The sequence below is a fragment of the Nelumbo lutea genome, chromosome 5, assembly GCF_056320005.1.
Source record: "Nelumbo lutea isolate HS-2025 chromosome 5, American lotus-T2T, whole genome shotgun sequence".
Classification (NCBI taxonomy): domain Eukaryota; kingdom Viridiplantae; phylum Streptophyta; class Magnoliopsida; order Proteales; family Nelumbonaceae; genus Nelumbo; species Nelumbo lutea.
In genome coordinates this window covers 51,440,631-51,466,250 of record NC_142688.1, presented here as the reverse complement: position 1 = coordinate 51,466,250, position 25,620 = coordinate 51,440,631, and the positions used below count along the sequence as shown (strand labels likewise).

Genomic DNA, 25,620 nt, shown 5'->3' with positions numbered 1-25,620 from the left:
ACGAGCTTGCATTGTGGTTTCTAAAGAAAAGCAAAATAATTGTTTCATATCTTTGAAAGAGGGGAAACGATTCACACATACAAGAGAAATGACTTAGCTTGGTCATATTCCTTATTCCGTTCAGCCCAGGAATATGTTCATATGCAATGTGCAATGTACATATTCCTTCTTCCATCATTAAATGCTCCAACTACCTTATACTCCAATGCCTTAACTTTGGTTTAAAAAGTTGAATGCTCTTTTTTCAGAGTACAAAAATGTCAGAAAATATATTTTTGATATGATAATCATTACTTTCTTATATATAAAACAAACGCTTGCAAACACAAACCGCAGTACTTTAATACTCCAATTCGGCATTTGAATAGTAAACAAACGGAGCCTAAGGCTCAATTTAAAAAGAGTACAAATGCAAATGCATACAAAATAATACAAAATATAAGATTTTACACTCTATACATTTACATTTGTACTCCTTCCAAACTGAGCCTAAGCTTCTTCCTTCAACAACACCCTAAATCCAAGAAGGTAAAGTACCTGTACCATCGTGAACACAGGATCATTCCAAAGAAAGAAGTTGCTAGTTTCTATTTTGCTTGCATTTTTAATCTTTTTTTTTTTTTTACTTGCTTATCCGAGTAGAGAAGCCAGGGGCATGAACCAATTAGTTGTCTAAATTCCTCTTTGCTCCATATGTCGCTTCTTCTCTTTGGAAAAGATGATGTTTATTAATTTATTTTATTTGTTTGAAATATTTTTCCTAAATTCTAAAAAACAAAGTAATAGAAGGTATCTCATCCCTATCACGTTCAAATGAATAGTGGCGTTCAAAGAGGGAGACGATGAACATTGGTATTCAAGTTGTGAAAGTTTAAAAAATGATAATTTGGTCCAAAAAGGTTTTTTTGTCATGTTCACTATTTTTGCAATTTTTTTTTGAAAACATATCCAATTTTGCCAATTCATCAAACTTCATTAATTTTTTTGTAAAATGCCCTTTATATATTAATATATAATATAATAAGATTTTATTTTATAATATATTATATGTTATAATATATAGTATATTATGAGCCCAACCTAAGTGCATCAAATTTTAGTGTGGGCTAGACTCAGGTTGGATAGTTTGGGCTTTTCCTCAGGTTTGGGCTTCAGGCCCAATTCTTAGGGTTGGGCCTAGGTTGAGCTAAAACCCATCCCAGCTTGCCTAACTTACACCCTACATGGAAACACGCTATTAACTCTTGTTAGTGCTCATTTTACAAATATAGATAATTTTATGATCCAAATAACTAAAATGATAATGTGTATTAGGGGTTAGAAAATGGGTTGGTTCTACCCATAACTGAATGGAACTGACTTTGAACCAGCTTACCCAATTTGTTACAGGGTAGGGTTTGGTTCCAAATTCTTGGAAACAGCTCCACCCAGGCTGGTTTTAAGGTGTAGGGGTTTACCCTACTTGAACTAACTTAATGAACCAATATTGGTTGGCCTTGGTGGAACTGGCCTTAGAACTAGGGTCCATTTGGTTTCCAAAAATAGGTGCCTGGAATCAGAATTGGAATGGGCCATTCCGATTCCTACTGTTTGTTTGGTAGAAATGGGATTTTCATTCCCATTCTTGGGGGAATGGCCATTCCAAGCCCTCACATTACAGAGTATGTCAATAAGTAAAGAACTAATGCAAAAAGTCACCCAAATCCTAATATTAAAAAAAATAATAAATTATTATCAAATTAAGAATAAGATAATAATAATAAATAATAATGTATTAATAAAAAAATAATAAATTATTAACAAAATATTAGTAAAATAGTAATAGCACAATAGGACTATAATAAAACATTAATAAATTATAAATAACAAACAAAGATATTAACTATTAAAAACAATAATAATAAAGTACAAATAAAAAATTGATACAATATAATTAGAGTAATATCAAATAATAATAATAATAATAATAATAATAATAATAATAATAATAATAATAATAATCATAACAACAACAACAACAACAACAACAATAATACATTAATAATTAAATAATCAAATATTACGGAAGTAATAATAAGATAGTGATAATAATTAAATAAGAGTATATTAATCGTTAAAATAATAATAAAATATTCATCAAATAATAGTACTATATTAAAATATTAATAAATTAATGATAAAAAGCAAAGATATTATTAATTTAATAATGATCATAATAATAATTAAGTACAAGTAAAATATTAATATATTATAATCAAAGTAATAATAAAATACTAACATATTATTTATAAAAAAATAATAAATTAATTTTAAAATAAAACAAAAATAATAGAATATTAACAATCAAATAAGAAAATAATAAATTATGAATAACATATAATAATAAAAGTATTATTAATGTAATAATAATATATCAATATATTAATAAAATATTCATAAATTAATTATAAATACTAAGATATTGATTTTTAAATACTACTAAAATAATAATAACAAAATAATAAAAAGCAAAACTATTATTTATTAAATAATAAAAATAATACATAAGTAGAAATAAAATGTTAATATAATATAGTTAAAGCAGTAATAAAATACTAACATATTAATTATTCAATAAAATATAGTAATAAAGTAATGAATTACTAATATAGTAATAAAAATATTATTAAAGTAATAATAATAAAGAATATATTAATAAAATATTCATGAATTAATGATAAATACTAAGATAACATAATAATAACAAAGTGATAATAAAGTAATAATTATATATTCATGAAATATTAATAGAGTAGTAATAAAATAATACAAAATTGAAAATTTTCAATTGATTCAGATTCCAACTCCCATTGAACCAAACAAGAACAATTGGAGTCCGATTTCAATTCCTGATTGAACCAAATAGGCATCAGGAATAGGTCATTCTGATTCCAATTCCAATTCTAGTCCTATCCAGAAACCAAACAGACCCTAAACTTTCCTTGAAATAAACCCCAAAATATTTTTGAGGATGTAAGGATTTGAACCTAAGCACTCATGGTTACGAAGGCCATGGTCTCACTTGACCATTTAGTTACTTAAGCGATTTTATCGCACTTATTTTCATTTTAATTTTTGAATGCGTATAATAATTAATAAGTAATTTAAAAGGTAATATTTACAAAATTTAAATTATAATGATAAGTTTTCAACTATATATTAATATATTATGATAATTAATCTACATATTAACTTAATCATTTTAATCAATAAAGATTATATAAATTTTAAACTACATATTATATTTATTGAAAATCAAACTTTTAACGAACATGTAATTTTTTTTAAGAGGGAGAGTAAAGGAAGAACTGGAACTGATCCCATAACCGCCAAGGCTACAGTTGACCTTCATTGGGTAGGTTCTGATTCTACCATGGAACCTAATCAAACTGACCCATGCTCACACGTAATGCATATAGAGCAAGAAGGATCTTGGATTTGACATGCTCCGTCATAGGCCCTAATTTGCAACACTGAATTTGATCACAATATGGCTTAATTATTAAGAAATCTAAATTTAGAAAAAACCATACAAAATACAAAGGAGGTCATTCAACATGAATTGTTTTTCTTGTTGCTGCTTTCAAAAACAAATTAAAACCATCTATTGTTAAATAGATTGTTATTTTTTTTTATTTTATTAAAACACCTAATATAGTTTTATGGATTTTTTAAAACCTACCTTATAATTTGCAACTGACTTAATTAACCTTTGGTTAGATGAAAGTGGAAAACAACAATGAAAATGTTATTCTTGTCACTACTAAAAGGGTAACAACTTTGTTCAGTCAATTTTGTTCTCTGTATAAATAAGGAAGACATGTCCTTGGAGATGAATAACCCTGGATATAGGGGTGGAGCCAAGTATATTAGTGGGGGGTCCTTGGCCCCTCAAACCTTTTAAGTGAAGGTTGAATCAAAACTTAATAAAAGACAACCTAATAAAGTTGGTCTTTAGCTCTATTCTAGAAAGTTGGGGTCACGTTTGTGTGGTCATTGTGATGGCATCAACTTTTTTGTCAATATTTGGATGGTTGATAAAGAAAATTAGGTCACATTTGAAGGGCATTTATGTCTTTTTCAAATACCACTTAACGATTGATTAATAGCTAATTGACGTTAAGTATTGGATTGTCACATTTTGAAAGCTCGAATACTAAATTATCGCATTTTAAAGTTCAATGATCAAAGTGACAGTAGGCCCAAAGTACATGATACTAATCATGATTTTTTTCTTATTTTTTATTTAACAAAAAAAAATGACTTTAGAGAATTGTCATTTCAACTGGTTACAAGTTTACTCTAATTAAGCATCCGATAATGTATCAAAATGGACACACTAGATCCGAAGTGTAAGAGAAGGATCCAAATAGTTTTATTGATTGAGTTTGGAAAGAGTACAAATGCAAATATGTAAAACATAAAAACTTATATTTTGTATTATTTTATATATATTTACGCTTTAGGTATTTGTACTTTTTCCAAACTCTCCACTGAAACTATCTTGGGAGAGATTTTCAATGCCAAAAGTTAAAGTAGTAAAAACCATTGTGAGTGTATTCTGATAAAGAATAGAGACAGAAATTGCTGTGTAACAATGACAACCACACGTACGATTTTAAATAATTATTTTATTTTGTTTGTTTTGCAATTGAGTTGACATTTGATTAACTCAATAAATATATGTTGAGAGTGCATGATGGGACCACTGTTTTCGGGTTTGGTTCTGAAATCGAGGCTTTTAAAAAATGTTTGGATAAAATACAAAATCCTGTTCTGAAGTTTTTGGCAATCATAAATAGTTTTATTTTAACAAAAATCTTCCTTTTATTTTTTAAAAAACTCAACAAATACCTCTCATATTAATTAAGACGGAAAATATTAAAAAAATAATGGTTTTTTCAAAATACTTATTTTTTACGAATTAATATGCATCTATTTTTACTAAAATAACCTCGAACACCGCTCATCTTCTTCCTCAGATGCTGCACAGCGGCAAGCAAAGCACTGTTCACTGTCTTCATTGTCCCAATTACCAACGTGTCTACCATGGATAGGATAGATTTCACTAAAGTAATCTGGTATGCCAACGGTAACAATCCCGTTAGAGCCAATGCAACTTTGAACCTCACCGCAGATGGAGATTTGATCTTGTGAGACTTTGATGGTAGTTTGGATTGGTAAACCAACACAACTGGGAAGTCCGTCACCAGCATGAACTTGATCGAGACAGGAAATCTTGTGCTCTTCGACAGAAACAACCGAACCGTCTGGCAGTCTTTTGATCACCCAACAAACACCTTGGTTCCTGGGCAGAAGATGGTGGCTGGGCAGAGACTCACGGCAAGGGCCTCACTGATGGATTGGAGTCGAGGTTTGTTTTCACTCTCTGTTACTAGTGAAGGTGTGTTTGCTTTCATCGAGTCGGATCCTCCGCAGGTCTATTTCAAATATTCGTTGGCTGGAAAACTAGGCTATGTGATGATCCTGAAAGAAGGTATTACTTTGTACTCAAACAAGACAAATGAAACGATAACAGATGCTTCTCCTTCAGACTTGTTCTTGTGGTTCTATCCACATTAATTCGTAAAGGGTAAAATAGGTATTTTGAAAATGGCATCTCTTTAACGTTTTTTGTAGGTATTTGTTGAATCTTTCAAAAATAGAGGGGAGGTTTTTGCTCTAAATGAGACTATAAGGGAGGTTTTTATGATTATCAGAAACTTCAGGCAGGTTTTTGTATTTTACCCAAAATGTTAACTTGGTAAAAAATATTTCGACCCCAGCAATTAAACTGTTGACCGGACATTAAATGTGAATGCAAACTTCTAAAATCCATAACTTTGCACTTGAATATTTGAATATTTGATTAGTTGATTTTTTTTATTGATTTTGGGTAACTTTTTGAGATATATACACTCCAAGGGCCAAAGAACCTTAACTTGCTATTTTTGCCAAAAAAAACCTTTTTTAACCTGAAATTACAACTTTTAGCATTTTTTATAAACAAAGAATATAAATTAAATGTAAAATAATGTATATGCTAATGTGGTATGGTTTGATCCATTTGACCTGGACAATAAAACTAGTAACTTGTGACTTGGAAACAAAATTGGTTCGAACTTTACGTTGGCTTTTAAAAAATTGACTAGGACTGAAGGTTTTCTCTCATTTCTACAATTTTTGTATTTGATTTAATGCATTGCTGCTCACATTCATTGTTGACTAAGGTTTATGTATTGAATTCAGATTAAAACTTCTACTCATGTTCATCATTGAGTCAGTACATTGTCCCACGTTATTCTCTCCTTTGGATAAGTCATACATTTTGCTTCTTATAATTGACTAGAACAATACATTCAAATCTAACCGGGTTTCCTACAACTTATTTTCCCTACCAGGTGAAGAAAATAGTAGAAAATGGGTCACCTTTACCCATTTATGACAAGACATCTTCCCCGCCCCATGTTTAGTATGGGTATATGGTACCCATTTATTAATTAACTAATTCCATAGTTTGAATTATGATGTAGCTTAAATGCGGCTTATGTACAGGTGGTCCCAATTCATCATAAAATATAAATTGCAAGAATAAGATCCATTCACATACTTCTTGATGAAATTGATTTACTTATTAATTTAGTTAACTAATTTGTTAAATGAACTAATTTACTTATAGCCAACCCACTTATTAACAAACTAGTAAGTATATATGTGATTTTGCGTGTGGCAATTTTAAACAACAATAATGATAATGACAGCTGCAATGATGATGGTCTGTTTTCAAAATTTTCAACAATTTTGTTTAATATGATGAATATATTATATTAGAAATGTTATTAAATGATTTCTATAAAATTTATTCACTTTTTGTAACTTTTTTTGTATTTTTAAATTTTTATTATTTAATTATGATATCAAGGGATAACATATTTGACCTAAAAGGCAGAACTATTGATCTATTACCAAACGTGGAAACAACTTCACTTTTAAGTTGGTTTTGAATCCGGTATTTCATTCTTATTTTTAATAAAAATAATTCCTATTTTTCACATTTTTAATATGATTAATAAAATATTAGAGATGTGCCCAAATATTTTATGCAAAGTCTTGGCATTTTCATATATATATATTTTTTTTGTGTTTTTATCTTTTCTTATGTTTTTTACTATTTAATTATGATATCAAGGGCTAACACATTTGATCCAAAAGGTTAAATTGTTGATCCTCTACCAAATAAGAAAAGGATTTAACTTTTGGGTTGGCTTTGTATTTTATATTTCATTTCCATTGCTAGTTAAAAATAATTCTTGTTTATCATACTTATTTTTATTTAATATGATTAATATAAAATGTTAGTGAATTTCTGTATTTTTTCATTTTCGTGTTTTTATATATTTTTATTTAATTTTTATTGTTTCATTATAACATCAGGGATTAATACATTTGACCCAAAAGGTTAAATTGTTAACCCACCATCAAGTAGGAAATGGATTTCATTTTTTTGGACATTTTAAATTTTGTATTTCATTTCCAACATCAATAGAACAATTATTGTTTTCCATAGGTATTTTCCTTTAATATGATTAAAATAATATATTAAAACTATACCCAATTTTATATTTTTATATTTTTTAAATTTATTTTTGTCTTAAAAGTTTTATTACTTAATTATGACATTATAGATTGACCCATTTGACTTGGATGGTTGAATTACTTAACCCACCACAAGGATGAAAAAATTGTGTCATTTTTGGGTTGGTTTTAAACATGGGTCTTATATTGCTAAAAGTATTGGGCATAGATTTAATTGACAGGTTTTATTTAAAGCAAAAATATGATATAATTTATTTGTGAGAAAAGACTTAATAATGAGACTTAATGAGAGAGAATTTGAATGAGGTAAAAAGTAGTTCAAATAACATTTTCTAACTTCACAATAGAGAGCGGTTAAATTAAAACATAGGGCTATTTTAGTCAATAATGGAATTCAATGAAAGATGATGTCAGCTGATACCTTATATATAAGACTTAATGAGAGGGAATTAAATAAGTTGAAAAGTGGTAGTTCAAATTACATTTTCTACCATCACAGTTAGAGGGACCAAATTCCAAAATAGGGATATTTTAGTCAAAAATCAAAACAAAAGTTTCACATTCTTATTACTACTTTTAATAGTAGTATAGATCTACATTTACTCAATTAGCTAATTACTAAATTAATTCACTTAATTTGCTAATTTACTTAATTTACCTAATTACTTAATTACTTTAATTTACCTAATTATCTAATTTACTTAATTAATTTAATTAACAAATTTAGTTAATTTAATTAGCTTAATTAATTAATTGCATTTATTGATGTTACTTGATTAACTAATTTAATTAGCTTATTTAATTCGCTAAGTTAATTACTAATTTTGATTAGTTGTCTTAATTAACTTAATTACTTAATTTACAAAGTTTAACTTAAGCTTAATTACCCCAATCACTTGATTTAATTGCTTCATTAAACTAATTTAATAATGGATCAAATTTATTTAATTTATCCGCGTTGTCACACCATGTAGGCTGTAGCCAGCTGCACAATTCAGCATGGAACGGACTGGGGCTGCAAGGTAATTAAGTTAACTTTGTTGGCAATTTAATTGGTGTTGGAAAAGTATGATACCTGAAAAATTTAAACCAAAGTGAATTTGGATGAATGTCATTGCCAATTGGTTGGTAGTCAGTTATTTTAGGCACCATGAATTTAGATGGATTTCAAAATAGGAAAAAATTATGGTCTACCCTTGGGCTGTCAATTGGATTGGATTTGTTCCAATCCAGTCCAATCCAATATTGGTTGTGGGACCAAATCCAAATAAAGCAACTCCACTTCGCTCCAAATAAAATGAAAACATACTGGATTGGGTCCAATTCTAATCCGATTAAAATATAAATGGGTCAGATTGGGTCCAATTCAATCTAAATTGGACCAAACACTAAAATAATATAAAAAATCTAGAAAACATATAAAAAACTACAACACTTGCTACAATCCCTTCCAATCCAATTAAATTTTAAAAAGTCCGGTTCATCCAAAAAACTTATCAATAACTAGGGGTGTCAGCTGGACTAGATTTGGTCCAATTGGTCCAATCTGATTGGGTTCATTTACAAATGCACCAAATCCAATTGAAGCCCAGTTCATCCTTACTAACAAAAAACTTATCAATAACTAAGGGTGTCAACTGGACTAGATTTGGTCCAATTGGTCCAATCTGATTGGGTTCATTTATAAATACACCAAATCCAATCCAATCCAAAACCCATACAAGCTAGATCCAAACTGGTCCAATTAAAATGCAAATGGACTGGATTGGGTCCAATCCAATCCAAATTGAATGAAATATAAAAAAATTATATAAAAAATAAAAAAATGTAAGAATTTTATAGAAATATATTAAAAACATGGTTTCCGAACCATCATTGACCTGGACAATCGGACCATTTAGATCGAAAACCATCAAGGCAACCGGTGCCGTTTCACCCTTAACTTGTATCTTTGCCAAAAAGCATTGATTTGGTCAATGACCCGTTGACCTGAGCGGTTGAACTATTAACCAGTTCGACCATTTTTGTCATTTTTTTTTATTTTTTTTATTTTTATTTTTTAAATTGGAATAGGGCATCCATTTGAATCGAATGGTCATACCGCTGACCCAAAAACCAGTGGCCAAAACGATTCTGGTTGCGGATCAGTATTTAAAACATTGATTAAAAATTTTACAAAATATAAAAATGTATCAAAATAGAAAATAAAAATATAAAAAGAAAATAAATTTCCACAATGATAGAGACCGTTTGGTGCACGTTAGCTTTGAGTCAGAGGCCTTCAACTTCTTCTCTCTGAACTTGCTTTCTCCAATCCAAGCATAGGATGGATTCTCAGGTGAAGCTTGCAGTCGTGGTGAAGGTAATGGAACGAACTGGGTCAAGGGGATAGGTGACTCAGGTTAGGGTCAAATTTCTGGATGACCATAACTGGCTTATCATGAATTGGGTTTTGATGAATTCCTAAATTTTTCTTGTGTTTGTGATCTAAAAACAAGGATTTGTTTAGGAAGGTTATTATTGTATCTATGTTCTCTTTAATTGTTAAAAAAACAGAGAGAGAGAGAGAGAGATCTCGTTGCTGAAGTTATTTGAAAACATTCTCTAAAATACTACCGAAGAGAGAGAGAGAGAACACCTCAAGGTGGAACCGTTGCCGGAGATGAAGAGAGATTGTTGCTGACATTCTTTGAAAACACTCTCTGTAGTCTGGAATATTGCCGGAGAGAGAGAGACTTCTGTAGTATGCCATCAGTTAAAGAAGAGATCGTCTATCATTGGTTAAAGAAGAGATCGTTTATCATTGGTTAAAGAAGAGACATCTAAAAACGCTATCTGATATACTATTCGAGAGAGAGAGAGAGAGAGAGAGAGAGAGAGAGAGAGAGAATGCATAATCATCATCGAAAGGGAAAATCTATGATGTGGGAAAGATATGCTATTGAAAGAGTTTTAACCAATCAAAATCCACCCATGAATTTTGATAAATAACACCTGGTTGACTACTAAGTTTATAATTCCAATTGGTTGATAAAAAATATTTCAGATACCATATTTTTTCTATATCATAGTCGAATCCCCAATGGAGATAAACCCTGAGAAAGAGGGAAAAAGATTAAGTAGACAATTGAACGGACCATTGGGTATTTGAACTATATCCATTTCGGTCCACTAATTTACTGGACAATCAATATGGTTTCCAATTTGTGGTTCATTCTCATGGAACATGGGCTAATTGCCCACTATCATTTAACTACCACTACTATTACTTGAACGGTCTAAATTCTAATACAAATGGGCTTTATATATGAATCCATAGTTGAGGACTACCACACTAGTATGCCACTCAATCTTTGGTACTCGGTCCATGGCCCTTAACTATACTCACTATTCATATTGTGTCGTATGGTCTCCATTCCCATCACAAATTATGCCTCCATCCCACAGCTAGCTCTCATCAATGAGGTCCCTATGTTCCCAACAATACATACTTTTGCATTCCTGAGGGTGGTTTATGGAACTAATACAATTCAACAAGAAATCTGTAGAATATACTTATCATTTTGTTTTTAAATATTTTCTTAAATAACCTGTAGAAATGGGGTTGAAATCATTCCCTTGATTCCATAGAAGTTTATTCTAGGATCCAAAGAACATTCATTGTTTATAAATAAAGGTTTATTACCTGAAACTCCTCTTTACTTTTTTGTCATTCTTTTAAATTTGACCCAACTTTTTTTGATATATACTTTCATACACCGAAAGCATGGGAATCCTGTTGCACATTCGAAACATTTCTCCAGGAGCTTATGTGGTTGGGTGCCATGTGAATAGAAGTTTTCCCTGTAGGAGATCCAGGCTCCCTTCAAAGACCCATTGAAATCCCTCCTTTGACTCTAAACATTCAGTCGCTACAATCCAAATACATGATAGGAATTTATTCTGCGAATAAAAGAGAATTCATGGTTTATAAATAAGGTGTTATCATCTAAAACTCCCCTTCGCTTTTCTAACAAAGTAGCGGAGGGGTCCCTGTTTCGCAACCTTGCTATTTGTTATATTAAAAATGATAATGGTTTCTTAATACAAAATTTGCAATTATAAGTACTCAAGTCTTAAAACTCATATAAAGACTTAAAAGAGATCATCATGTGCTCGTTTTTTAAATATTACTTTAGCAAAGCATCTCATATAAAAGATTATGATCATATAGTGATAATTTTGAGTTCTACTTCATAGCTGTCATTTGTTTCACATTGAGAACTCCCAGTTGACCCGGATAGTAGGACTGTTCGGCTTGAGAACCATCTAGGCAACCGGTTTCGTTTTACTACAAACCCAGTCCTTGGCAAAATATCATTGAATCAGTCAACGACCAGTTGACCCGAGCGGTCGAACCATCGACATGTTGACCCGTTCAATGGTTTTTGTCTATTTTTTATTTTTTATTTTTTATTGTCAGAATGTGCCATTCGTTCGAACCAGATAGTCGATTAACTATTAATCAACTTTGTAGTCTTAGTAGTGAGATGGGTGGACATTGCAAGGGATTCCAAAACCTTGAAAGATAAATCCAAAGTGACCTTAAACACAGAAACAAATTGGCAGTAAATCCACCAAACTGGAAAATCCAAGGAAAAAAATCAGAAAATCGAGTCCAAAGTTCCACTTAGAGATGGAGCTAAACATACACGCAATCAAAGAAAGAGACAAAGCAAATTGTCTTGTAAGAAAATTAGAAAAAAACATTGCACAAGAAAACCCAAAGAAAAAATCGGATGGTCGAACCGTCGACCCGAAAACTGGTGGCCAGAACGATTCCATTTTTGGATCGTATGAGTTACACGCTCGAATGACATAACATGTATGATACTGCTTAATTGACCTCACACACTCAATATTTTGCTTGTAATTTTTGTTGAAGAAAAAGACCAGACACACACACAAAAAAAAAAAAAGTAGAAAATGAAAAAAAAAGGAACATATCGCACACACTTGAATAAATCCAACAATAGAAGAAACCTTTGAATAGTGAAAATCCAAAAGCATAAAAAACCATGGTTTTCGAACCGTTGTTGACCTGGATAGATGGACATTTTGGCCCAGGAACTGTCCAGGCAACTGGTTCCATTTTACCCCAATCCCAATTCTTGGCCAAAAACCATTGAATCAATCAATGACCCATTGACTCAGGCGATCAAATTATCGACCCATTGACCCGTTCAATGGTTTTGGTCATTTTTTGTTTTTTTTTTTTGTTTTTTAATTGGGAACTATCTAGGCAACCGGTTCCATTTTATCCCAATCTCGATCCCTAGAAAAAAATCATTGAATCAGTCAATGACCCATTGACCTAAGCGGTCGAACTATCGACCCATTCAATGGTTTTGGACATTTTTTATTTTTTTAATTTTTATTGTTAGAATGGTCCGTTTATTCGAATTGGATGGTCAAACCGTTGACCCAAAAATTGGTGGTCAAAATGGTTATGTTTTTGGGTTGTATGAGTCACATGCTCGAATGACATAACACGTATGAAACTACTTATTGGACCTTACACACTCAATTTTTTGCCTATAATTTTTGTTGTCAGAATGGGTCGTCCATTCGAATCAGATGGTCGAACTACCATTTTTTTTTATTTTTTTTAATTGGGAACCATGGTTCCATTTTACCCCAATCCCGGTCCTTGGCCAAAAATCATTGAATCGGTTAATGACCCATTGGCCCTAGTGGCCGAACCGTCGACTTGTTGACCCGTTCAATGGTTTTTGGCTATTTTTTTTGTTATATTTTTAATTTTTGTTGCCGGAATGGGCCGTCCGTTCAAACTAGATGATCGAACCATCGACCCAAGACCGGTGGCCAGAATGGTTCCATTTTCGGGTTGTATGACTCATGCACTCGAATGACATAACACGTATGATACTGCTTAATGGACCTCACAAACTCAATTTTTCCCTGTAAAGTTTGTTGTTAGAACGGGCCATCCATTCTAATCGAACGGTTGAGCCGTCGACTCTAAAACTAGTGGCCAGAACGGTTCCATTATTTTTTACTTGTAATTTTTGTTGTTAGAATGGGCCATTCGTTCGAACCAGATGATAGAACCGTAAACCCGAAAAGTGTGTGTGTGTGTGTGTTAAAGGGCTGCCATTTGGCAAAAGGGGAGACCACCCCTATCCCTTTAATAGAAAAATGCAGTTTTTCAAAACACCAAAAAATCATTTTCTAGAAGGGTTAGAAAATTTTTGAAAATTTGCCCAACCATCTAGCATGGTTCGGCCATTCATAAGATGTATTCTATCACTTCCAATAATAATAACCCTAAATAAATATAATTTGTTAGGCTAAAGATCCTAGAAGGGAGAATATGGTTTTTATGCCAAACACAGATGCAATCCATAGGGAATGAAATTTGTTCTTGGGACAATGTAGTAATTTCGTGCAACAACGTGCAAGTTCATCTATTTCTTCTTATCTTCATTTATCAAATTCTATTTCAAATAAAGAGTGTCTATTTTGTGCTAATCTTGGGACACAAATATTTAATAGTAATATACTTGAGGTTCTGCTTTTCCTATACTAGTAAGCACGCACATGCTTTGCATGCGGAAATTCTAGATATTAATTGGATTGATTGCAAAATCCAAATCTGATTACATAAACACATCACCCAATTCTTTGATAATCGAATCAAGTTATAAAGTTTCAAGTATCATTGATAGGCCTACTTGCTTGGCTAGATTATTTTTTTTATAGTGTTTTATCTTTTTGGTGTATCTTTATTTTTTGTTCATTTATTAATGAAATGTAAGATCTATATATAGAGGTAATTGAATGAAGCGGAAAGCAGTAATTTAATTTACAACTTAAACTTCACAATTAAATAGGGACTAAATTCAAAAATGAGTATTTTAGTCAAAAGCAACTTTTACAATCTTATTCATATTTTTAATAGTAGTGTAAATATAGAATTATAGTTATGTTTATTTTTATTTCTATATTTTTTTGTAGTTCTATTTAAAAATAATTCTGATATGTCACACTTACTTTTTGTTTAATATGATAATTATGTGATATTATACATGTGCCTGAATTGTTTTCTGCAAAATTTATTTTTTATATATTTTATATTTTATTATTTATTTATGACATTAAATGTTAATAGATTTGACACAAAAGTTGAACTATTGATCATTTTTGGTAAATTCTAAATTATGTATTTCATTTTCGTTATCAATAAAAATAATTCTTTTTTATTACACTTATTTTTTTTTAATTTGATTAATAAAAATATCATAAATGTTTCTAATTTTCTATAGTTATGTAGTTTTCTATCTTTATTTCTGTTTTAAAAATTATATTACCTAACTATGACTTCATAGGTTTATCAATTTAGTTCAGATGGTTGAATTTCTTAGCCACCATTTGGATCAAGAATGGTTTTGTATTTTAGTTGGTTTTATAATATATAGGTTTATATTGTTAAAAATATTGACATAAATCTAATTAGTAGCATTTATTAGTTTAAAATAACTTAAATATAGGATTTAATCATTTAGTAAGAGAAAATGAGAGTTAATACCTTATTATCACACTTAATGAGAGGGTATTAAAGGATATGAAAAGTAATAGTTGAAGTTACAGATTCAACGCTTACAAATAAAGATGGACTAAATTGACAAATATGAGCATTTTATTAGTCATTAAACTACCATAAAATAACTTTTATACCCTTTCTCAAACAATGAAGTAGAGTGTCATTTTAGTCTAAAAAACATTCACATTGCATTCACACTTTTATATATAATATATAAATTGTCATTTAATTTTAAAGTAGATTCCAATTACAGCTATTTCAAACTAATAGTTTACACGACTTCCATCATAAATCACATAATTACTTCTTAAGTAAAGAACATCTCATGGATTGTTTGAGCTTGGAAATTGCTCTAGTCACCATATGTAAATACAGCAGTCAACTTTAACATCATATTCCGATTTGGGGGATGACTTTTGTGTTAAGTAGGCTGAGAAACAGGAAGCGATCATCCTAAGCGAGAAGGCATCGAACAAGAGGTTTGGCTGTCCATGGGGCAACCATCAAGAGTTGGCTTACAATATTTCTCCTTTGCACTGATCGGAGAGGGATATGGAGACTTGCTTATTATCCTGCACAGAACAAAACAATCCATAGCTTAGAGACTTGATTATTTCTAGTACTGATATGATGTCTAGGGGCAAAAGTCGGGTCGGTCAGGCCTTTCCCAGAGTTGCTGAACCCCAATAACCTTAACCCTAGCACAACTCGACCCCTTCTACTTGGGACCCTGCACTTCGTTTTGCTTAAAATGTTCTTTCTTATTACTATTATATATACAAGAACAAAGTTGTGGTGCTTTAAGATTACTGTATAATTAAATATATATTTATATTATATATATATGTTTGTATGTATGTATATTATATGAATGTATTCATGACATACTTATATTATATTTATACAAATATGAAGACATGCCCGGTTCAGGTTGGATTGAGTTGATCAAGCTTCAATCTTAACCCAACTCAAAGTTATGTTAAATTTATATATATTTTTTAACCCTAACCCTAATCAGAACTTTAACCTCTACTTAACCCACCCAACCCAAATTAATGAATATATCCAATTCAAGACATTAGATTAGAAAGATATAAAAGGCCGGTCAGAAATATCTTATTATCCACATTTGAAAGATAAATGACTTTAAAATCAGATGAGTTCCAACATGATTGTATGCCATATAGGCTCAATTTAAAAGGAGTACAAATGTAAATATGTAGAGTACAAAACCTTGTATTTTATATTATTTTGTTTGTATTTATACAGTACATATTTGCACTGTGGGTTGATCAGGTAGCTCTTTCTCTTTTCGCCTAGCAATTCAGCTAGGTCTGGAGTGTGCATAAACCTGTTTTAATTTAGTACAAGGGTTGGGCTGGGCTGGCCAATCATGTTGGGGACTGGCTTGGCCCAATCATATGTCGTGGGACATGGGCTAGCCTTAATTTAATTTTGATGAATCAGGTGGTATTCATCAAAATTTGGAGGGTTTTGATTGGTCAAAGGCATCATATTTTTATGTTTATTTAACTACGGTGGCATATACTATATGCCCATTTGAGAGGGATTTCATATAATAGTTTTGGGCAAAACAAGGTTGGTAAAACCATGAAGTTATATTTGGTGAAAAATCCAAAAGGCCGAAATAAATACTCATTGAACTGAGCAAACGACTTTTTGGTGAAGTTAGTTTTGGTATCTTCTCTGAAAGTAGGTCTAGTTCCCAAATGGGATCTAATGGTCCATTTGGTTTGTGGGAATAAGGGTCTAAAATCAGAATCTGAATGATCTATTCTGATTCCAATTATTTGGTTGGAAAGAATTGGTATCCCATTCTGGTTCTGGATGGGCTAACCAAGTAACCATTCCCTCCCCCTCCCCTCCCCTGGGAATGAGAATCCATTCCTAATACTATTGTGTTAGTTGTGCTGGTTACTTGGTTAGGCCCGACCTAGCTGGGCTCAGAATGTTTTTGGAGTCCTATGTCAGGCGTGTCTGGTCATAGACAACTAGACAAGACAAGCTGAAATGACATAGATCATACACCTAATGCCAAATAAATGGAAATTTGGAGTGAATGTTAATATCCACTTGAGTTTCGTTTTTGATTGAAAAGAAAATTGCAACGACTAATCCTCAGGGTAGAGGGCGATCTATTGTACCTGTTACGACGTTTTTCCAGGAACTGCTGAAGAGAATGCTTTCTTGCTATTGGAATGTCTGCAAGAATTAACAGGATTTAGAAAGAAGAATTCAATAGGTGGAATTCGTGGATGACGTGATATGGTCCAATTTGGGTGAGCTCCCAATCCAAATGGACGGACTTGTGCAGGTTTCAAATCAATCTCTCTAACCAAAAACTCATGGTAAGGGAGAGATAATTGCTTCTTATTTTTAGGATGTAACAGAAGTGAAGAATCATCAAGAGAGGAGGGATCCACCCATCCAAGTTAATTATCTGCTTGGGTAACTTACGAATAGATGCAAAGTTGGAAGAAGGGAGAGCTGCTGTTCCAAGTTTTGCTGATGTTTGTGCTTTGATGGGATTCGGCGAAGAGCTTTCGCCAGCAAGAAGCATAATGGCTTGGCCCTGCAGCCATGGTGATTCTTCATCATTCATCATTATTTCATAAAGACCAAAAGGTTTATATATCCATGACATGAAGATGATCCGAACAACACTAACAAAGTATAATGATATAGACGGAAGAAAATTTGGGAATCCAATTACATACCTTATCAAGAGGAACATCATCAAACACATAAATCAGCCCCGAGTAGAAAATGGTGAGTTGTGCCTTCAAATTCAAAGTACTCTTGTTGAATGATATTGGGTGAGTCGTCCATTGAGGCCTGTGTAAATGGACACCATTGAGGTATAGTATAAGGAAAATAGCTAAGTTTATTCATTAGTGCTTCGGAATAGAAATTACCCATTGTCTGGAAGCAATTCTTGCTCCAAATATGGAGGTTGAGTAGGTTCAGATGGAATGAAGGCACGAGTTGGAAATGGCTTGATGGCTTCTGAGCCGTTCATAGTTGTTTTACTCTTGTTGTTTTCAGCTTTGGAAAGAAGAAACTTCTTGAATAAATCAGTGGTTTCTGACATTCTCTTCATCGACCTTTGGCCTACTTCTTCAGAAATGTAGCTAATGGGTTGTTTATATTGTTCTGAGTCTGACTGACTATGGTCTCCTTCAAGTTTTGGATTTAAGTAAGTTTTTTTTTTTTTTTTTTTTTTTTTTTTCTGTCCTCAGAAAGTCTCGCTTGGACTAGTAGAACAAGAACACTTGTCTCAATTTTTATAAAATATGACGACGGATCCTGTCAACAGTAAACATAAATTCAAATTTGAATTCAGTGCAGCGATTTTTTGCCATCCATCTAGCATTTTCTTTGTCCTTTGCGAAGAGTGCAAATATAAATATGTTCAGTGCAAAGACTAGACCAAGCCCTAGTTCATTTATTCATTATACAAATAGGTTTCCAATGCTATTTATAGAAGATTCTTGAATGTGGTAATTAATGGTTTATCTATTCCGGTTTCACCAACCAACAATTAAGGATGTTAATGGGTTGGGTTAAGTGGTAAATTGGCACTGTTAGGTCTTGTAAGGTTCAAAATTTTGATACCTATTCTATTGGTAGTCTTCCGAAACTTCAAATAAGGGGCGTTTTAGAATTTGGGCACTTTCAGGAGTAGGGGCAAGCCTAAAACGGATCACCCGAAACATTTTTGAAAAAAAAATAAAAAAAAAATTATGAAGTATCGAAACACCTGATATGCCTATTTGTGTGTATTGGATATATCAATACTTTAAACCTTGGTTAGGATTGAACAAGCCTTAATCAGGTTTCAGGTTGAGGTAAGCCCATCTAGGAGTACCAATTGAATCGGATTTGGTCCAATCCGATCCAGTCCAATATGTGCCCATTACAAATGGACCAGGTCCAATTTAATCCAATGAATACTTCGGACCATTTTGGATTGGTCCAATTCAATGTTCAGACCATCTAATATATTCAAATTGGTTTAATTTAGATATATTCCAATCCAAACATGATCCATTGAAACCTGTAACATTATCTCTCATCAATGGACCAGATATTATTCAATCCAACTCAATCTAATATAAATTCATTATATCATATCCAATCTATATTTTAGACTATTTAGTCTAGACTGGATTGATCCAATTCAATATACTTTATTGATCTGTCAAATCCGTCCAGATTGATTTTGATTTGGACATCACATCAACTTATCACCTGAAAACTTCAAACATACCACTCATCCAGCATCACAAAGCTCTCAGCCCTCTCTCTCTCTCATTTTTTTTAGGGTACCACCGCTGCTGAAACACTTGTGTGTTAACATAACCTCTCTTTATTCCTGCTAAGGGTTTGATGGTTGTGTTGCATTGAGTTAAAATGTAATCTCCACGGCTCCATCCATGAGATGGACGGTCACAAGCAAAATAATATTTCGGAAAGAATGAATGTTGTTTGCGATGAAGGCCAAAAGTCAAAGCCTCGGCCCTAAAGGACTTCTATCTAGTTTCGACCTACATGGTTAACATCCATCCCCAAACAACTGTCAGGCTCGACCACCCCTAGTTGCAGGCCAAACATTAGCCACGTGGACTAAGGCCCAGGCCAGCCCAAAGTAGAACAGGAGTGGTTCTAACCAGGTGACCCCATCCGTTTTGAACCAATCAAATGAACAGGGTCCATATACGGCCCCATTTAGTCATTTGATTGAGATGTGGGTCAGGTTCGAAAAGGAAAAACAGGGGGGACCTAAATATCATCAGTGTTGACTTGGAAAGAGGGGCGCAACTTGGGCGGGGTCAGCTTTAGTCCGGTTTATTCTTTAATCTGCAATTTTTTATGGGCTGGGTTTGGATTTTCAGTCCTTGGATTGGGTCTGGTTTCAAAACTTTGGTTTTTAAAATTTTTAGGTTGAGCTCAAACCTAGTATTTAGATAGTTGAATCCCATCTCTCTCTGTATATATATATATATACTACATACGAATATATATATATATATATATATATACAAACATATATAGATATATGTATATCAAGTTTTGTTTGGACTGATTGACCAACTAAACTTGAGCCCAACCTAAGTGCCTCGAATTTTAGTGCGGGCTAGACTCAGATTGGATAGTTTGGGTTTCAGGCCCAAATTTTTAGGGTTGGGCCTAGGTTGAGCTAAAACCCATCCCAACTTGCCTAACTTACACCCTACATGGAAACACGTTATTAACTCTTGTTAGTGCTCATTTTACAAATATAGATAATTTTACGATCCACATAAATAACATGGTAATGTGTATTAGGGGTGAGAAAATGGGTAGGAACAGAATAGAAGCGACTTTGAACCAGCTTACCTAATTTGTTATAGGGTAGGGTTTGGTTCCAAATTCTTGGAAACAGTCCCCACCCAGGTTGGTTCTAAGGTGTAGGGGTTTACCCTATTTGAACTAAATTAATGAACCGATCTTGATTGGCCTTGGTGGAACCGGCCTTAGAACTAGGGTCCATTTTGTTTCCAAGAATAGGTGCCTGAAATTAGAGTCGGAATGGTCCTACTGTTTGTTTGGTAGAAATGGGAATTTCATGGCCATTCCAAGCCCAATGACAAAAAGTCACCCAAATCCTAATATTAAAACAATAATAAATTATTATCAAATTAATAATAAGATAATAATAATAAATAATAAATTATTAACAAAATATTAGTAAAATAGTAATAACATAATAGCACTATAATAAAAAACAACAACAACAATAATACATACATTAATAATAAAATAATCAAATATTATGGAAGTAATAATAAGATAATGATAATAATCAAATAAGAGTATATTAATCGTTAAAATAATAATAAAATATTCATCAAATAGTAATACTATATTAAAATATTAATAAATTATTGATAAAAAGCAAAGATATTATTTATTTAATAATGATCATAATAATAATTAAGTACAACTAAAATCTTAATATACTATAATCAAAGTAATAATAAAATACTAACATATTATTTATAAAAAAAATAATAAAGGAATTTTAAAATAATAAACAAAAATAATAGAATATGAGCAATCTAATAAGAAAATAATAAATTATGAATAACATATAATAATAAATGTATTATTAATGTAATAATAATATACCAATATATTAATAAAATATTCATAAATTAGTGATAAATACTAAGATATTAATTATTAAATACTAATAAAATATTAATAAAAAATTAATAAAAAGCAGAACTATTATATATTAAATAATAAAAATAATAAATAAGTAGAAATAAAATGGTAATATAATATAGTTAAAGCAATAATTATTCAATAAAGTAATAAATTACTAATAAAATATAGTAATAAAATTTTTATTAAAGTAATAATAATAAATAATATGTTAATAAAATATTCATGAATTAATGATAAATACTAAGATAACATAATAATAACAAAGTGATAATAAAATAATAATTATATATTCATGAAATATTAATAGAGTAGTAATAAAATAATACAAAATAAAAAATTTTCAATTGATTTTGATTCCAACTCCCATTGAACCAAACAAGAACAATTGGAGTCCGATTTCAATTCCTGATTGAACCAAATAGGCATCAGGAATAGGTCATTCTGATTCTAATTCCAATTCTAGTCCTATCCAGAAACCAAACAAACCCTAAACTTTCCTTGAAATAAACCCCAAAATATTTTTGAGGATGTAAAGATTTGAACCTAAGCACTCATGGTTACGAAGGCCATGATCTCACTTGACCATTTAGTTACTTAAGTGATTTTATTGCATTTATTTTCATTTTAATTTTTGAATGCGTGTATAATAATTAATAAATAATGTAAAAGGTAATATTTATAAAATTTAAAGTATAATGATAAATTTTGAACCATATATTAATATATTATGATAATAATCTACATATTAACTTAATCAATTTAATCAATAAAGATGATATAAATTTTAAATTACATATTATATTTATTGAAAATTAAACTTTTAAGGAACATGTAATTTTTTTGAAGAGGGAGAGTATAGGAAGAACTGGAGCTGATCCCATAACCGCCAAGGCTACAGTTGACCTTTGGGTAGGTTCCGGTTCTACCATGGAACCTAACGGAACTGGCCCATGCTCACACATAATGCATATAGAGCAAGAAGGATCTTGGATGTGACATGCTCCATCATAGGCCCTAGTTTGCAACACCGAATTTGATCACAATATGGCTTAACTATTGATAAATCTAAATTTAGAAAAAAACCATAAAAAATACAAAGGAGGTCATTCAACATGAATTGTTTTTGTTTTTGCTATTTTCAAAAACAAATTAAATCCATCTACTGTTAAATAGATTGTTTTTTTTTTTTAATTTATTAAAACACCTAAAAGGGTAACAACTTTGTTTCAAAAATGTTATTCTTGTCACTACTAAAAGGGTAACAACTTTGTTCAGTCAATTTTGTTCTCTGTATAAATAAGGAAGACATGTCCTTGTAGACGAATAACCCTGGATTAGGGAGGTTGAATCAAAACCTAATAAAAGACCCAAACCTTCTCTGCCACTGCCTGGATGCCATTGTTCTCTCTTCTTCGTTCTACTAAGACCAAGCTTTATTTGACAGATTTGAAACATATTTTGGTGAAACATAAACCATAAAGATAGGTTTTGTAAATCCATGAAACTACAATCTGTGTTTTAGTAAATGGCCCTTAAAACAAAAACATAAAAAACATGTTCATGTGTTTTTTTTTTTTTGTTTTTTTACAAATGAAACCAAAAACATATTCTTGAATTTCTGATTTCAAATCCATCTTTTCATGTGTTTATTTAATATTGTGTTTCATAAATCAAATAAGTTTTACATTACAAAGTTTGTTTTTGTTTTAAAAACCATTATGCTTATTATTCCAAAAGCATGTATTATTTTCTGAAACAAAGCTAACTGAAAGAAAAAAAAAAAAAGAAAACAGAGTTCAATGACGTGTTTGTTTTTTTCTGCAATGACGATTTCAAAAAACAAATAGAAACAAAAATATCAATATTGCAGAACACTCCAAAATGAAGAATCTAGAACTAAACACAAGATCCTACTTATTCTGCTTTATCTCAATTCCTGGGGCCAGGAAACTACCCTCTGCTGGCTTATTAGTAGAACCTTCAATTCTTATGCGTTAAACAAACAAATCAAACACAAGAAACTCTAATTGCTCTCTGATTTCGTTTCTTAGCATGAATACCCAGGAAAGAATATCTTCCGAAAGTTGATTTATTTTGTATATTTCATCATTTATTCATTTCAAATTTAATTCTTGACACTCCAAAGTCCAAACATGATCCAGCCCACATCCCATCCAAATAACTAATAAACTACCTTGTTATAATGCCGATTTCAATCTCCAGGAGCGTGAACATACAACAAAATGTATGGAGTTCATGATCAAGTTGGTTGTTGTGTGGGCATATGGAGAGAGAGAGAAAGAGAAACAGAAACAGAGAGAGACTTACTTGTAGCGGAGTATTAATCAAACCCTTCAATCCCAGTAGCCAAGCAGATTAAAAAAACTAAGAAATTGATGTATGTAATTACAAAATAAACACATAAGGCGCAGAGAGAAAGAGAAAGAACCTAACCTTTCAATCCTAGTAGCCAGGCAGATTGAAAAGTGAGAAGGTTCATGGATGGTGGTGAGAAGTTGACGGGAGATAACCTAATCCTTCAATCCCAGCAGTCAAAGCAGATTCAAAATCGAGAAAGTTACTGGAAGATAGTCTCAAGTTGATATAAAAAAAAAAGAAGGCGCGGACACAGAGATAACCTAACCCTTCAATCCCAGCAGCCAAGCAGATTCAAAACTCATGGACGATAGTCAGAAGTTGTACTACGTTACCATAAATAAATAGAGAAGGCGAACAGAGAGAGAGAGAGAGGAAAGACTAGCTCACAGCCAACAGCGCAGGCTGTCGATGGTTATGAAATCAAGATGTTGAATAGTAGTCCTTCATATTATTATTAGAAAATAATAAGTTTGTACATTTAGGCACGTGTGGATTCATGTTCCTTAACAGCAGGCCAAAGTCGATCGGGAAGACGTCGCCCTTCAAATACGTCACCCATGTGAAAAGGCATCCCGCGAGGAATTCTTCTCTTGTCCCGCTTTATGGAGAATAATTTCATGGGCCCCACGTAAGAGAGCTGTCCGTATCCTCTGCCAATTGTCCATTGATCAGGGATTGATGGTGGGATGATAGACCCTTTATCCTGTGCAGTAACAGAATGATAATGCAGACGTTATCGCTCTACTTGCTTCATTGAGAAGGTGAGCAGAATAACGCCGATTAAGTTGGAATTTTTTTTTTGGGGGGTAACGCCGACTTGGTTGGATGTTGGAGCAAGTGACCAAGCCAGGCGGCTGCACGTTTAAATTGAAGCAATCAATGATGGAAATTTTGGTTTTACTAAGGGTATTTTCGTCATTAAGGGTATTGTGCAACGACTAAGAAAGCCTCCATTATCGCATGTAGATATGTAAGCGACACTATATTGTTGCCAATATCGTCACGGGGTAAACTCAGACCCTGACAATATGTCAAGTGCCAAGGAAGCTTGTCTCAGGCGGGGGTAGCGGTGGATGTTGGTTGGCTTCATCGCGGGAATTGGGATATGCTCCTCACACAGTTCGCCTCACAACCATCTTACAGGCACAATTCACCGTACATTTATAATATTTCCAGTAAATAATAATACAAAAATACGAGAGATGTTTCTAATGCACCCTGTGTGAGAAACAGATCCGTTCTCTCATCGCGGTTTTATCTCATGCCTCCAGTTCAAGGTTACACGGGCCAATTACAAATTGATCAAAATTGCAAGGTTTTTAAAGCCGACATGGAGATCAAACCGGTTAGTGGTCCAGTTTCTGGGTCGAATGGTTGGTCCATTCTGACAAAAAATTAAAAAAATTAAAAAAGAATAAAAATGGTAAAACCATTAACCGTTCGAACGATTCAACCGTTTGGATCAATGGTTTTTTACAAAAATCTGTTTTGGAGAAAAACAGAACTGGTCTCAGTTTTTCTAGTCTGACTGTCCGGTACAGTCTGGTTTTGAAAACCATGCAAAATTGTGCTTGCACGAATAGTGGCCTATAAAATACAGAAAAAGCCTACAAAAATTAGAATGGGATTTGTTAAGGCTAGTTATAACTTCTAATCAAATTAGAATGGGATTTATTGTTTTTATTTTTAATTATTTTGACAAAAATAATAAAATAATGGACAATTTCTGTCTAATGGAACAAAAACATTTGAATGAAAAATGCATTAAG

At 31.9% G+C, this 25,620-nt stretch overlaps 1 protein-coding gene across 3 annotated transcripts; it reads right to left on the bottom strand.

Annotated features, from left to right (window-relative positions):
• Nucleotides 1–15,436: 15,436 nt before the first annotated feature.
• LOC148852367 (protein TIFY 10A-like) lies at nt 15,437–24,278 on the bottom strand. 3 transcript variants are annotated; one of them, XM_088943559.1, is made up of 7 exons: nt 24,112–24,273; nt 23,927–24,009; nt 18,175–18,565; nt 17,977–18,094; nt 17,717–17,831; nt 17,404–17,461; nt 15,437–15,810 (listed from the first exon to the last, which is right to left on the bottom strand). In XM_088943559.1, the coding sequence occupies exons 3-7, from the start codon at nt 18,357–18,359 to the stop codon at nt 15,687–15,689; spliced, it is 600 nt and encodes a 199-aa protein (XP_088799685.1). In that variant the 5' UTR covers nt 18,360–18,565; nt 23,927–24,009; nt 24,112–24,273; the 3' UTR covers nt 15,437–15,686. The 3 variants fall into 3 exon arrangements, with proteins under 3 accessions (XP_088799685.1, XP_088799684.1, XP_088799683.1); XM_088943558.1 differs by having other exon boundaries at nt 24,117–24,265; XM_088943557.1 differs by having other exon boundaries at nt 23,927–24,278.
• Between the last annotated feature and the right edge of the window lie 1,342 nt (nt 24,279–25,620).